Source organism: Mustela erminea, chromosome 17 (assembly GCF_009829155.1).
Source record: "Mustela erminea isolate mMusErm1 chromosome 17, mMusErm1.Pri, whole genome shotgun sequence".
NCBI classification, from domain to species: domain Eukaryota; kingdom Metazoa; phylum Chordata; class Mammalia; order Carnivora; family Mustelidae; genus Mustela; species Mustela erminea.
The window spans coordinates 33,938,106-33,953,146 of NC_045630.1; the positions used below are offsets into that span (position 1 = coordinate 33,938,106).

The 15,041-nt window shown below is 47.6% G+C and overlaps 1 protein-coding gene and 1 long non-coding RNA gene across 5 annotated transcripts in view; one reads left to right on the plus strand and one right to left on the minus strand.

Moving 5' to 3' along the window:
- CD34 (CD34 molecule) overlaps positions 1-6,771 on the minus strand; it is a 24,281-nt gene extending 17,510 nt beyond the window's left edge. For both annotated transcript variants that reach the window (XM_032317945.1, XM_032317946.1), the window contains exon 1: positions 6,669-6,771. In XM_032317945.1, the coding sequence (XP_032173836.1) occupies positions 6,669-6,747 (79 nt within the window). In that variant the 5' untranslated portion in view covers positions 6,748-6,771. The remainder of the gene's footprint in view (positions 1-6,668) is intronic.
- Positions 6,037-14,203, plus strand: LOC116576122. 3 transcript variants are annotated; one of them, XR_004280056.1, is made up of 5 exons: positions 6,037-6,479; positions 7,179-7,683; positions 8,900-9,059; positions 10,443-10,672; positions 11,435-11,940. It is a non-coding gene; the product is annotated as an uncharacterized LOC116576122 (long non-coding RNA). The 3 variants fall into 3 exon arrangements; XR_004280057.1 differs by lacking the exons at positions 6,037-6,479; positions 11,435-11,940 and adding an exon at positions 12,986-14,203 and having other exon boundaries at positions 7,240-7,683; XR_004280058.1 differs by lacking the exon at positions 6,037-6,479 and having other exon boundaries at positions 7,240-7,683; positions 10,576-10,672.
- Positions 14,204-15,041: the final 838 nt, after the last annotated feature.

The window sequence follows — 15,041 nt, forward strand, 5'->3', positions numbered from 1 at the left end:
CTCTTTTTGAGGGACACCCTAAGGAAGCAGGGGCCCAAGATATTACATTTTTAAGATATTTCTACCTACAAGTAAAATGGAGAATCTTTTCATCTTGAAAGAGGGTGTACAGCATCTCTGATCCAGAAAACTCTGCTCCCTAACCAGCTAAATTCCCATGTCTTGGAGACTATACTTGGAATTGTTTTGTTTTGTTTTTTAAGATTTTATTTATTTACTTATCTGAGAGGGAAAGAGAGCGAGAGAGAGCACAAGTGAGGGAAGGGCAGAGAGAGAGACGGAGAAGGAAGACTCTGTGCTGAACAAGGATTCCATGACCACGGTGGGGCTCGATCCCAGGACCCCAAAATCATGACCCAAGCCCAAGGCAGACACTTAACTGACCGAGACACTGAGGTGCCTCTTGGTCTTGCTTTCCAAAGACCCTCTTAGGTTTAGTGGGGGTTTTTGCAGGTGTTTCCTGATCTCCGGGTCAGCAGGCTGCATCCGACTCTTCTGTTCCAATCCTGGCAGCAGCCGGCCCCAGAGGGGTCTCTGGGAGGAATTCTTGGGTATCTCAGCCCACCGGGAGAGAGTACTGGGAAGCAGCAGCCTGCTGCTTCTGCTGGGAAGCCCCAGCCTGTTTTTCTTTTTTCTTTTCTTTACTTTTTTTTTTTTTTAAGGTTTTATTTATTTATTTGTCAGAGAGAGGGAGAGCACACACAAGCAGAGGGAGCTGCAGGCGGAGTGGGGGCGGGGAGCAGACTCCCCGTGGAGCAAGGAGCCCAATGTGGGGCTCCATCCCACGACCCTGGGATCATGACCTGAGCCGAAGGCAGAGGCTTAATCAACTGAGCCACCCAGGCGCCCCACAGCCTCTGTTTCTGAAAAGTCAGTGAAGCCTCCATGTAAAGGGTAAGCTTTGCCCTCAGACCTTGTACCGAGGTTTCTTTTCCCCGTGCTTGCTGTCAGGGCTTGGAACGAGGGTTCCTCCATACTCTAGACCTTACCTGTGAAATGGGAATAAAAACCGCCCCTACCTCCTAGTTGTTTTGAGCAGCAGAGGAGAGAAGGGGCATAAAGCAGTTAGCCCAGCTGGTAAACGCTCAAGAAATAGCGGTTATCTTTAGTCGGGGGCCCCTTCCTTCTGCTTCTCAGAGGCCTTCAGACACGTCTCTCTGCCACTTATCTGGCTCAAAATCATATACGCTGCTTCCTGAGTATAGGTCTTGTCGCTCAGTTACATTATTAATTTCTTTAGTGTCGGAAGCGTCTCTTGGACTTATCAGTTTTACTCAGGGTGTGAAGCACGACCGTCTGAGCTCAGGAGAAGCCCTCAGATGGCACCGTGCCCGTGGAAGGCGTATTCACGCTCACCTCCTCTATGGAGAGCCGTCTCATTCAGGGCTCTAGTTGAAGAGGGAATTTATTAAGTTAGGGAGCGACCCTGGGTGGATAAGCAGAATTAGGAGAGCTCTAGAAACCAAATCTCATATGGCTGAGGGCCTGGAGTTATTTCATCTAGATCGGGAGTTGGCGAACAGCTGCTGGACCCAAACCGCCCACAGGCCGTGTGTTGTATGGCCAGTGAGCTAAGAAGGGCTTTTACATGTTTCAAGTGTTGTAACATAAAACAGGGTGGAATATGCATCAGAGACAACATATGGCTTCCAGAGTCCACAATATTTACTATGTGGCTCTTGACAGAAAAAGTTTGCCAACCTCTGATCCAGAAAAGAAGAATCTGGGAAGGGAGAATAAATAACTTAATTTATTTAAGACTTTATTCAAGACTCATTTCACTTACTTAGTCACACTTATTTTTTGTCCTAAGCACCAGTGATGTATAAAGGACCATGCTTAGTGCTGTGGGGAGCACAGAACAAGAGAAGATTCCTTCCTGCCTTGTGGGGTGGGTAATGCCAAATTAAATAATCCCTGTCCTCAGGGAGTTTATCATCTAGTGGGGCCAGACAGATCCGTAAGGATTGTCAGGAAGAAAGATCACATTTGTTCTGTGCTCGTTCCAAGAATAGAATTAGATTAGAGGTTACTGAAGATTGGAGCACCCAGTGGGTGACTCAGTGGGTTAGGCTTTTGCCTTCAGGTCAGGTCAGGATCCTGGAGTCCCAGGATCAGCCCCACATAAGACTCCCTGCTCAGGGGGAGTCTGCATCTCCCTCTCCCTCTGCTGCTCCCCCTGCTTGTGCTCTTTCTCTCTCTCTCTCAAATAAATAAAATCTTTAAAAAAAGAAAAAAGTTCCTGAAGATTAACTGATTCTAATTAAGAACAGAATTGAAAGTTAATGATTAGAAGATACAAGAAAGCTAACTTCATTGTCCTACAAAGAAAAGCTGAAAACACCGTCTTATTATTGTTGTTTGTTTTGTTTTGTTTTTAAATGGAATGAACTGGGGAAGTGCCACCCGCCTTTTCCGGGAGCAGTGAGGAAGTGTGCTTGTTAGGTGTTTCATTGAGATTGGGCATCTTGGACTGGCACAAAGAACCTGCCTGTCACCTTCCTACGGTTCCTCTGAATCGAAGTTGAGAAGTTGAGCATAAACCAAGTGTCTGTGGCCTGGGGCTAGCAGCGGACTGGGACTCCCCTTTAACAGGAAAATAGCTGGCCTTGGCCCCCACCTACTCACCCTGGAACCCCAGGCTCCGAGCTTTCCCTGCGGGCCCTCCGTTTCCCCCAGTCCCCTCTTCCTTCATTCTCCACGGACTCCTTTTCTGCAGCTCTGTGCCTCCCTGTCCTCAGGCTGCTGCCGTTCTCCTTGGTGCCAACCAAGCACCCAGTCCTTTCTTCCAGAGCACACTAATACCAGGCAAATGTATGTCTATCAGAGGTTTGAGAGCCTGGTGCCAGCTCACAGCCCAACCCAGAAGAGACAACGGCATAAGCTTGAACTCCTTAGACGTCACTGTGTTAAGCACCCTTGTCACACCAGAGAGTTTCTTCTTGAAGCGACTTTTCCACCCTTGGGCACCACTGTTTCTTTGGTGGTTCAGGGACCTCCCCTTCTCTCACTCTCTTCCTTCTGGCCTCTGGATCCCTGCAGCCTGCGTCTCTTGGGCTCGTTAAACACAAAGTTCCATTTAATTTTTATCCTACTCAGCATCTCAGTCTTCTGTCTGTCCCTGCATATCCAGGGCCTGGTTTGTTTGTTTGTTTTCCCCACCCAGGGATTCATTAAGGCATTTTCTTTTCTTTCTTTTTTTTTATTTTTTAAGATTTTATTTATTTATTTGACAGACAGAGATCACAAGCAGACAGAAAGGTAGACAAAGAGAGAGGGGGAAGCAGGGTCCCTGTGGAGCAGAAAGCCCGAAGTGGGGCTCAATCCCAGGACCCCGAGATCATGACCTGAGCCAAAGATGGAGGCTTAACTCACTGAGCCACCCAGGAGCCCCAAGACATTTTCTTTAACAACAAAACTGGCCATCTAGAGATGCTGCTCTGCTACAAGGTATCAGTTGTGGGTTCTTAGTGTCTTTTCCCCACAGATGAAGAAGAAGCAGACTTCCCAATTAAGCCAAAGGCCTTTTCCTTCACATCCAAAGGGAAGCAGATTGGTCTGGGATGGGGGTGGGGAGGCCACAGAGTACAGGTGCTACGACGGAGGACACCTTGGTCCATCCCTATTTGTGTGCAGCTTACTCCCCCAGGATGCATGCCCCTTTCTCCTCAGCAAAGTCAGGAGCCTTCGGGATGAAAAATTATAGATAATGTGTTTTTATTTCTTAGCTGAGAAGGGAAGAGAATGTTCTCATTAGAGAAGTCAAAATCCAGAAAAATAGGAAATTCTGCCCTGGCAACTCCGAGCGTTTTCTTTTGGAGGGTGGTGTTTTGTTCTTTTTCCACACCTTCACATTCTCACTTCCCCACACGCGGGACCATTTCGTGAGATCAGGCAAAGTCAACTAGAGAGGGAGGCCAGGCGCCCTCAGCGGAGCTGAGTAACCATCCAGCCCTGAAAGTGAGCCCAGGCCCTCCTGCCTGGGCTCTAAAGGAAATCAGGCAACGAGGCCCCGCGAAGTGGAATTTGTTCCTCTTTTTAAAATTTGTTTTTGTAAGACGCTGCGCCCGAGTTTATCTGCTGCAGTTTGGCACTCCTTGCCCTGAGCTCTTGGAGACAAAAGACTCAGAGAAGCAAAGAGGTGAGGACACGGGAGCAAGGCGGCCCAGGAGGTGGAGCCAAAGGGATAAGAACGAAGATGCCCGGGCGTGTTTTCTCAGTCTGACAGGAATGCTGCTGGAGACTCGCATTGGCAAAGGTGCTGCCAGCTGGACCGACCCTCCAAGGGGGACCACTGGGGGCCACTGAATTAGTCAGAGGTCCCCAAGGCTGCTCCTCCTCAGTCGCCATGTGGCAGAGATTCAAAGGGTGGAGTCCTCTCTCTTCTGGAAAATATCTGATAAAATTCTTTTCCCTTTTCTTTTTTCCCCTCTTACATGTAGCCCCAGACAGGATATGGGTGTGGGGTCAGCACGCACGAAGGACCCAAAGGAAGACGAGGAATGTGAAGGGGTGGGACGGGGGGGAGGGGAGGGGTGTCCTTATGGCGAGAGGAAAGATAGGCCCTGGAGGTCTTGGAGGAAACAGATACTCTGAGCCTGACAAGCAGGGTTTCCTATTCTCCTGAAAAGCTTCTCCTCCTAGCTGGTGGCATGGCAGTGCTACCTGGTGGCCTCTGAGCTCCCACTCTGACTCTGGTCACCGCCCAGGCAGCCCGTCCTCAGCCCGAGGAGTCTACTTTTGGTTGGCTGTTGTGCTCATCCTTATGCCAACTTCTCATGGGGACAGAAAGACCTCCAGGAACAAAGCTCTCTGTCAGCGTACATGACACAAAACCCATCAACCCCTCAGTGCCCTAAAATTTCCAGTAACAACACGAAATTCCTGCAATATTCCTCTGTTAGCAAATGGTCACTCACTCATTTGTCCCAAAATGTATACCAAGACAGAAAATGACTCCTGGCATTAAATAAATAAATAAATAAACAAACCCTAGAAAGTTCTCAGGGAAGATATAAAGCTCCAGACTGACCCAAGACATCTGGCAAGATTGCAAATAGGGATCTATGCCCCAGCTGTCACCCCCAAAGCTGAGACAAGGGAATTCTCAGCATATCTGGCCCAGATTTTGCCAGAGTTCAGTCTCTCTCCCCACCTCCTGCTGCAGGCCAAGGCAAGACTGAAATTGGCCAGCTGAGGAAATAAAAAAAGGGTGGGCCTCACTCGGCCCGGGACCAGGTCATCATAAGCTGTGTAGCCAAAGGAGAGAAGAACATTTAATCAGCTGTTCATCAACTCCCCCCTGCTGGGAGAGCACCTTCTAGCACCCAGGGGAGTTCCCCGGTCTAGGACTTCATCAGCTCTGTGACAGCTTTTTTCCCTGCCCAACAGGTCCACAGCTGCCAACTGGTCAACCCAGAGACTAACTTAGAGCTTTCTCAAGCCCAGAGTCTCTCTCCAACTGGGTGGGCACAGCGGGGGACAGCAGAGGACAATGAGAGCAAAGGGGCCTAGCTGGCCCCACTCTGTGGGGCCCTGGTGGGTGGCCTTTCGGAGGAAGAGTAGGGAGTTGGGAGCCCCAGAGGGCTGGAAGCAGAATCTTGAGCAAAAGGGAGAACCAACCAAGTTGAAAAGCTTCTAAACACAAGGCGATGAGATGGAGAACGTTATCCCCAAATGAAAGCAATTAAGAATAAATATTTATTAAGGGTCTATTACCTCCTCACCAAAGTGAGAGCAAGAGCTTAAGGAGTAGGGGCAAGTGTGGGTGAGTGGAAGGACATCCACTAGGCTGCTAACCTATTCACTAGTTTTAGAACTTGGGAAGGGGGGGTTGAGGGAGGGGAAAAAAGCCCCCAAATGTAACAAGTCTCAGTTGGTGCCAGGGTTGGGGGTGCCCGGGGAGAAGGAGGCAGCGCGCAGAACAGTCTCCATCTGCCGCCAGCTTCTCTCCAGCGGATTGGGAGTGGGAGTGGGTGTGGGAAGAGGCAGTTGTAATTCAGCTTTCCCATCCTAAAGGCAAGGATCGTTTCAAGGTCTGTTCTTCACTCCATACTCCCCTGGTCATCTAACTCAGTGGGACTCCTGGGCCTCCAGGGCTTCAGAGCCGGGACCTCTTCCCAGGCTGGCCTCGATCCCGTTCCTTAAAGGTCCAATTCAGACTTGCCCTGTCCCGGTGGTCTAGCGGGCGCCTGCGCTTTTTTCCCAGCAGCCGCTCAGGCCTGGGCTTTCGGAATCAACTCCCAGACGCAAAACTTTCCCTCTTCTCTCCTCCCCTCTCCTGGCTCTGGCTCCAACTTTGCGCTCTGCACCTCTAGCCACGCGAACAGACTCTGGCAATCTTCGAAGCGCTTTACTTTAGAAACAACTCCAAGGAGTCTCAGGGCTCCGACTCCGGGAAGCCTAGGGCGCGTACCTTGGGGAGCTGACCCTGGCAGCGGGGGTCCCCCGCCCTGCCCGTCCACCTCGCCGCTTCCCAGGTGACGCGCCGCTCCCAGCGGGGCGCGGTTCAAAGGGCCCCGGTCGCGCCGGAGCCCCGAGCCGCCGTGGGCGTGGGGCGTGGGTGGGGGTCGGGGTCCCTTTCCCCCCGCGCCCCGGGGGCTCTGCGCGCTCGGCCGCGGGAGAGCGAGGACCCACCCCGGCCGCCCGGGCGCGCAGCCGGTACTCACGCAGCAGACTGAGCAGGCAGAGCGCGGTCCAGCCCCGCGGCATCCCGCGCCACGCGCGCGCGCCCCTGCCGACCAGCATCCTTCCCGCGCCGCTCCGGAGAGATGCGCTCAGCCCGAGAGGCGCTCGGCCCGCGGGACGCGCTGCCCCCGCCCTCCGCCCGGGAGCGGGGTGGGCGAGCTGGCTTTTTCCCCTCCCCTCCCTCTTTATTCCTGGCAAGGCCGGCCCCTCTCCTTGGCCGCCACTACCGTGAGCTTCCCCGCTCAGTCCCACAGGCGGAGGACGTTAGCAGGGGCCGGGGTTGCCGCCGAGGAGGCCAAAAAAGGTGGAGGTTTGTGTGGGCCCCAGACGACTCGTTCAACTTTATATAGAGGCCCGTCTTACTCCTTCAAGCTCGACTTCCACTTAACTTTTAACCCCTTTGTGTCAGCCTGGCCGGTGGCCGGGGCAGGTTTCCTCGGAGTTCCGTGTGTGTTCTTTCCTTTTTGTTTTCCTTTATATTCAACTTTAAGCCGAGAACAGTGTCGCTGAAGGACTTGGCTGTGAGGAGCTGAGTTTACAAGTGTGAGTATACTGAATATTAGGTAAAGCTCGGCACATGCCTGCTGCATTTCGTGACTGTCACACCAGAGACTGTGCCGCATGTTAAGGAAGCATAAAGACAGAGCAGGACACATAAATGTAGCAGTCATTCGTTTCACCCGCCCAAAGCATCCTTGTCGATTTTCTTCTCACTTCTTTTTCCCCCTGCAGGATTTGTCTATTTGTGTTAATTTGGAGGGCTTTTCCTGTGACCGTCCCTAATTTCCCACATAGTTTGAGCCAGTCACCATCATCAAGACGAAGGACTCTCCCCACCCCTAGGAGGCTCTTTGTTGGGTACCCCCTCTCCAGCTCTGGGTCTGTGGCTCTGCAGGCTTTATCTTGCTCTTTCTTCAGGGAAAGGACTTCCCTGACCCCACCCTCTACTACCTGACTGATCCTGGAGCTCCTTATTCCTCACTAGTTGTTCTAGAGGTTGGTAAACTGAGCTGGGCAGTCAGCCTAGTCGCAGATTGGTTTGAATGGGGGAGGTAGAGGCTGGAGGACAGAGGGCGAGGCAGGAACAGATGATGGCACCAGGGAGGGGATAAGATAAACCACAGTCTCGGAATGTGCTCTGAGGTCCCGAATGGAATCACAGGGTTAGGAATACCCAGTCCACCGTCTTCCATGATGTGGGCGCCACACAGCCAGAGCAGGGGGGGAAGGAAGGTCAGACCAGCTCCCTCTGATTTCTCTTGATTTACTGGCCCGCAGACTCCCTAGCATCATGAAAGTAGACTAATCTTTACAGTCTTTCTCTGATCTACTATTATTTGGTTTGTACAGAAGTCAGTCCTGGCCTAAAAACAAAATCCAAAGCTCTCTATTCTGATCCTGTTGGCTAATTTTCCTTTAAGTAGGAAACAATGCCTTTCATCATGCAGTAAAACCAAAGGCTTAAGATGCAAATTTGATAGAACACAATGGTATGGAATGAATCTGTTTCAAAGTGTAAATGGTGATTCAGATCTGATCACCGTTGTGATCTCAAAGGCCTGCAGCTAGAGACAGAAAAGGCTGAAAAATACATTTTAAAATCAGGCATTTGTCCTTGGGACTCCCAATAATAAAGAAAAGAGGAGAGCTCCTCTCCCACTCCCCTTCTTAGCCGCCCCCCCCCCCCCACTTTCTCAGCTCCAGGGGCTGGGGCTGCTTCACACCCAATGAGAGATCCTGAACAAAATGTGAGGTTCTAATCCTTGTTAGACAGGAAAACCAATTTGGCTTAGATGGCTCTTCCTTCACTCTTTGCCTTTTCTTCTGGTTATTTCAAATGACGTTTGTCTGCCCTAGCTGGCCCACAGGAGACAGAAAAGAACTTGTCTCTAGCACCTGAATTTCTCAACTAGCTTTGGGGCAGACCTTCTCAAAGCGTGGTCTCCACAGAATCAAGGTTAGGGTCCGGAATGTGCAATTTCATAGGCAGTACCCGGGATTCTTATGCACACTAAGTTCAAGAAGCCCTAGTTTAGAAAGAAGACATGTTGGGTGCAAAGTGGAGGGCAGCCTTCCGGGAGGAAAAATAGGAGTAAAGGGATGGGAAACCAGCACATCCCTGCCTCTGAGAAACCAGAGCTGTTCTTCTCTGGTCTGCACCACACCTGTTCCACTGGGGTAACCACTAGTGGTTACCCTTCCTATTTTCCAGAGTCACTGAGACACACCACTTCAAGCACACAGAAGCTTGGCCCAACCACTCACACACTCTGGTTCGGTCCGACCACTGGAGAGGAGTCCACCTGGGGCTCCTGCCTCACGGTCTGTTTCCGGTTTCCTGTTTTCTCCTGTTTCCTCACGGTTAGAGAGAGGTAAGTTCTCAAGTCTCCTCAAAGCTCTAGACTTTCTTGGCTGCCCGTTGGCGTCTCTGCCCCCTACTTCACCACTTAATCTGGTGCTAGAAGAGGATGGTGACTATACTGCTCATAGTGGAGGGTGCCACAGAAAGATCCAGAGTGAGAGGCTCTGTCAGGCCCTTTACAGACCTCTAGGTCATGACCATTCTTACTGTGGCACGTTGCTCCATCTCAGCCTCAACACACACACATAGTATCAAGCCATTTAAAATAGACTTGCACTCCATGTTAAATATAACTTCTCTGAGTTAAAAAAAAAAAAAAAGAAAATGATTAAAAATTTTTTTTGAGTTTTAAAGTGTATACGTCATTTGGTTCTTATTATTCAAACTTTATTACATTTATATAAAACTGTTGGAGTTGAATTGTGGCTTACAAGTTGGCTAAGTTTACCTTTTATGGATAATAAATACAACTTTTGTTCATTTTGATTTTCCGATTTCATATTATAGAATCAACACTTTTTCCCGTGTTGCAAACTTATTTGGGCTCTTTAAAAACTCTCAGGGTTTAGATGCCATTTGAGCAAGGAAGGTAGCCTTGGTGGCAGAGGTGTTCAGATGCCACAGGGAGGCCACGAGGACTTAAAGCCCATTCCTTCCTCTTCCCGCCTCCCAGTCTCTCTCCAGTGCCTCCTCTTGGCAGAACCTAACTGGAAACCCACAGGAAAGGGGGTCTGGGAAATATGGCGTGTGAATTCCGGGCCCCAGTGTCTAGTGGAACATTAGTTCCATGAAGCGGGAGCCTCTGGCTATGCCATAGACCAGCTCTAGGGACCACAGAGCCAGAAGTCTCAGGCTGAATTATGATGATCAGGTCACAAAGGTTATTGAATCCGTTGAAAACATACAGCCAGAAAGAAGAGGAAAGAGCTGTAGGTTAGTCTGCATGGGATAGGGAGCAAGCCAGGTGAAAGAACCCCAGTCTTCCGTTCTGCTCCGATGTTATGGTTGTGAGGACCAGAACTGAAGTTAGGTAAGAGAGCAGTAGACAGAACATGGTTGGAGCCAATGTTGCCACCACCACTTGCTCTGTTGGGCTATGCAAGGGCAGGTAGGCCTGGTCCCAGATCTACTCCTCACAGAGTTCGTCAGTGTTCTGTGCAGCTATCCCCTTTGTTAGCATTTCTGGGGCAGAGCATACAGGGACCAGAATGGTGTCACCAACAGGCAGACAATTTAGGTAGATAATGACCTGGTTTTCAGCCCTGAGGTGATATGCTCTCTACCCTATGGCGACTTAATCTTTCTATCCCTTTCCACCGGCAAGTAATACTCTTGCTCATTCCATTGTTTTTACAATATATTCCATTTATTTTATTTTTACATGTCTTTGCAGATTAAAAACTGGCTACCTACTTTTAGCTTATCTGAATTCTGCCAATGTCTCGCAAGACTTGTTTATGTATTATCTACAGTGAACACAGCTGATGAATTTTGCCCATCCTGTTTGCTTTTCTTGGCCTCTGTAGAAGAACTGAATATTTTCCCATAACGGAGCAAACACACACTCTCCCCAGCATTATAGAGAAGAGTCTGGAAGTGTGGGGTTGGAACTTAGAGACCAGGGTGAGTAACTGGCACTGATCCAATGTCATATATTTTTCACACAGATAACCACTTTCCCATTCTGTTTACTGTGTAGCTTCCCCTTTCCCTCTGATCTGAAATGCCATCCTGTCATATGCCAACATTTTGTATAAATGTGGGCCTGTTCCTGGACTCTGTCTGCTGGTCACCCTGTGTACCCCAGGGCCTTTGCTGCTGTCTCATCTACTGCAGCTTCTAAGTCCCGATATGGGTAGCGCAAGGGAAGACCCTAATTTTCTTCAGAAAAGTAGCCTGCTTTTCTCTGCTCTTTACTCTTTCATATGTATTAGAATCTGCTTATCAGGTTCTTCCCCAAAAACAGCCTTTTGGATTTCGATCAGAACTTCTCTGTAAATTAATTTGGAGAGAACCAAATCTTTCCTTCGGTGAACTTGGCATAGCCCTCTGTTGTTTGGGTCTTCCTGAAAGTTTCTGATTTTCCCTGCAGTGGTTGTAATTCATCATTTGTTAGATTTATTTCTAGATGATGGATGTCCTCTAATGCTATTGTAAATCATATCTTCTTTTTAATTATTTTTGTTGCTGGGGTATGAAACAACAATTCATTGTTTTATAGTAATCTTCTATTGAGCTCCCTTGTGAAATTCTCCTATTATTCCTAAGTGTTTGTAGATTCCTTGGATTTTCTATGTAAATGATCATATCAGCTGCATATAGTGACAATTTTATTTCTTATTTCCAGTCCTTCTCCCTCTGAATGATCATTATTATTTTTTTAAGGTAATGTCCTAGCAAGAATGTTCGCTGCGAGGATTAAAGATGTGGTGATCCCAAACATCTCTGCCTCATTCTCAATTTTAAAGGCTAATATTTTAGTGTTTTCTCAACATTTGCTTAATTTTTATATGTGCTTTGTATCATGCTAAACACGTTCCCTTCTATTCCTCATTTGCTGAAAGATTTCTTTCTTTAATAATGAATTTACTATGATTTTTAAAAATGTCTTACCTAGATCTATCGGAATGATACACATTTTCTTCTTTAATATGGTAGTACAGTAAATTACATTTATAGATTTTTCTAACATTAAACCAACTTTGCATTAAGCCCAACTTTGTCATGGTTTATTATCATTTTTATAAACTATAGAATTTAATTTGCAAGTCCAGTGTTCTATTTATGATTTTTGCTTCTGTATTCATAAATGAAATGAGCCTGTATTTTTTCCTCCATCACTATGTCATTGTTTGATGTTGGCATTGGGTTATAAAATCCTTATAAACTGAGTTGGAGAGTATTTCTTTTCTCTTTCTTTTTCTATCAGGAAGAGTTTTTATAAGATTGGGATGATTACTTCCTTAAAGATCTGTTAGAACTTGCCTATGAAACCATTTGGGCCCAGTATTTAGTGTGAGAACATTTTAAAACACTGATTCCATTCATTGTTATGAATTCTCAGTTTAAAAAATTTTTCTTCTTGAGCAAATGTTATTATTTTCCTAGGCAATTATGTATTTATCAAACTTTTCGAATTGTTATTGATAAAATTCCTTCTGTCTCATTAATCTGTTCTTTATCTGGAGTATGTTTCCTTTTTAATCCAGATCATTACTTGTTCGTGAGTAATTTGTGTCTTAACTTGTTACAAATTTTTAAGTTATACGAGTTTTTAAATGACTCGTGGTTGTTGATGTATGTATGCAGGAATTACATGTTGGGATCACACCCCTCATTGCATTTGAGTGGGTGAGGCTGTTCCTTAGAAGGGAGTGAGCTTGGATTGACCACCCAATGCAGGCGCCCAAGAAAATCTGTTGGCATCTTTCACAGACCCCTTGGGATATCATTAAAGGCAAACATGTAATGATGATTAGAAAAGAGGCATAAAATGTAATGTCTCATTTCCCCCTCCCCTCCAAGCACTGGCCTCAGGCCACCATCTCAGTTTGGCTGCTAAGGGACAACCTTCGGAGTCCAAGAGAAAGGCTGTGGCATTCTGGCTAGACTTTCTCACAACCCATAGCTTCTCTGGGCATTGCTGCACCTGGTAAGAGCTGGCAATATATAAGTGAGAAGAAAGCATGTCACAGTTTGATGCTGTTTTGTGTGTGAAGTGGTAACATGTATCCAGTACATACACAAGGGTTGTGTGTGATGGTGAAGTTATGGGTAAATTTCACTTTCTTCTCCACTCCTGTAGGCAGCCCGTGCATTTGGTATTTGCAAGAGCTGTGCATTAATTTTAGAAACAAAAATAATAAGCAAAGCTATTTTCATTTTGAGAAGGTGAGAAGTGTGACGATTATTCACGATTATAGTTCTTTTCTTTAGCTTTGTCAGGACCTGGGCAGTCCCTCTGGGAGCGGCCTCGTGATTCTGAACACAGCTTGGCTAAAGGGTGAATGTGTCTATGATGAAACCAACTTGGATAAACATCCTTTAAGTCCAGGGAAGCAGCGCTCCGAGAATGGGTCAGACCTCCACCGTTTGTGACTGGGAGTGAGGCTGTACTTCTGGTGTTGTCTCTGCTGCTTTCCCTTGTGTCTGTTCTAGGCCTTCAGTAAATCTTCCCAGTTGTGCAGGTCTATCTTGTCATTGCTCATGAATGCTAGTGGATACCGTGTATGTTTCCATTAAAGCCAGGGTATCAAAGCGGGTCCAGGCTGCCCTGGGGGGTCAGCATGTAATTGATTCAAGAAAATTCCAAGATGAAGGATTTATGGATAAACAAGAGGCGCCACTTAGCAAACTGCCTTCCTCACTTGGAAATTCTGTCTGGTGCTACCTGAAGGTTGGTGTAGGGAAGGGATTTCCCTCATGAAGGTGTCCTGGAACCCCCTTCAAGGAGCTGGATCTTCTTGCACTCAATATTGCATCTAGTTCATAGGCCAATAGGCTTTAAAATTCGGGGACCCATCAGTCTTCGTCTCTGCAAACCCAACTGGAGAGTGTTAATAACATACATCTTATGGAAGCCAAAGCAAAGAGGGTGGCTATTTTTAACTTGGGGCAGGAAAATGTGGCTGGAAAGGAAACATCTGTCCCAAGCTATTGACTCGTATGCTTTGTGTAGAGGTCTTTTCTGTCTTGAAACCATCAAAAATAAAATAAGGTGGTTGGTCCAGGCCTGACTCTAGAAGAAAAAGGCAAAGCTTTCCTCAATTCTCATTTCTCCTGCTTATCATCTGCGTTGGTTCTGTGGGCCCAGAAGAGACCACCTTAGAGGCAGAGGGTGGGGAAAATGGCCCAAGAGCGGCCTGATTCCTGTGAATTTGTGATTCCTGTGAATTCCTTCATCCAAGATGGCCTCACCCTTTAGGGTTCAAAATTTACAGATTCCCCAGTTGGGGGTGGGGCAGGTCACCAGAGGTCTCATGCTGGGAGAAGACCTCTGAGTGTCAGAATACTTCCGTTGGCAGTTCTGGCTGCTGCTTTCCAAGCAGAGGAGTTGTTCTTTCTTCTAGGGGCAGCAAGAAAATTCTCTTTCCTCCAAGACAGGCCAGTCTTCTCTGTGTCTGGCTGGGGGAAGGGGGCAAATGTGGATCTGCAAAGGTTCAGAGACCTCTTTTTGTCTCCATAGAAACATTTTTCATATTTTAGAACATATAAAGTGAGGCTGAATTTATTCACCAGAGGCTCAGGATGGATTACCTGATGGAGGAGGCAGGGATGAAGTAGACAGTACTCAGGCTGTGCACTGCACAATTCAGCAGCACCAATCACACACACGTGCGGCATGTGAATAGCTCTCCCTGGAGTGACTAGAGATAGAGAAGAGGAAGAGGAGCAAGGCAGAGAATACAGCTGGTGAGGAGCTCTGAGCCTTTGTCTTAGAAAATCGACCAGTGTAGTTCTGTGTTCTTTCTCTCATATCTCTCTCTCTCTGTCTCTCTCACTCTCTCTCTCTCTGTTTTCAGCCAAAGATTGAACAAGGAAAGAAACAATTTTTGTTTTCCAGATTGAGTGGAGAGTTGGCAGGAGAAATGACTGGGAAGAACAAGAATAATAGATCTGCACAGATCTGCTCATTCCCTCTCCTGGTGCACTCCCAGCAGAGCACTGTCAGAGCAGCAGGGCTTGGAGGGTGTGAAACAGGGCTGCCAAATTGCATGAGTCTCTAAAAAGATCCATATGTCTGGGTTGCACCAAACTTCTGAGATCAGGGAGGGGGTTGATAACATCATCTACTGGATAGGAGTTCAGTTCTCTTCCTTTGGGGAAGATTGCATGTCAGCCCAACTAGATGCTGCTAGACTTGTAATGATCCAGGTTTGGAAACTCGGGGTGCAAGTGCTTGGGGTGTGGAGGAAGGAAGAGGGGCAGGAAGTAGAGTGAATGGGAAAGATGAAATCTCTAAGCCAGAGTCTATGAACCATTCAGTAGGAAA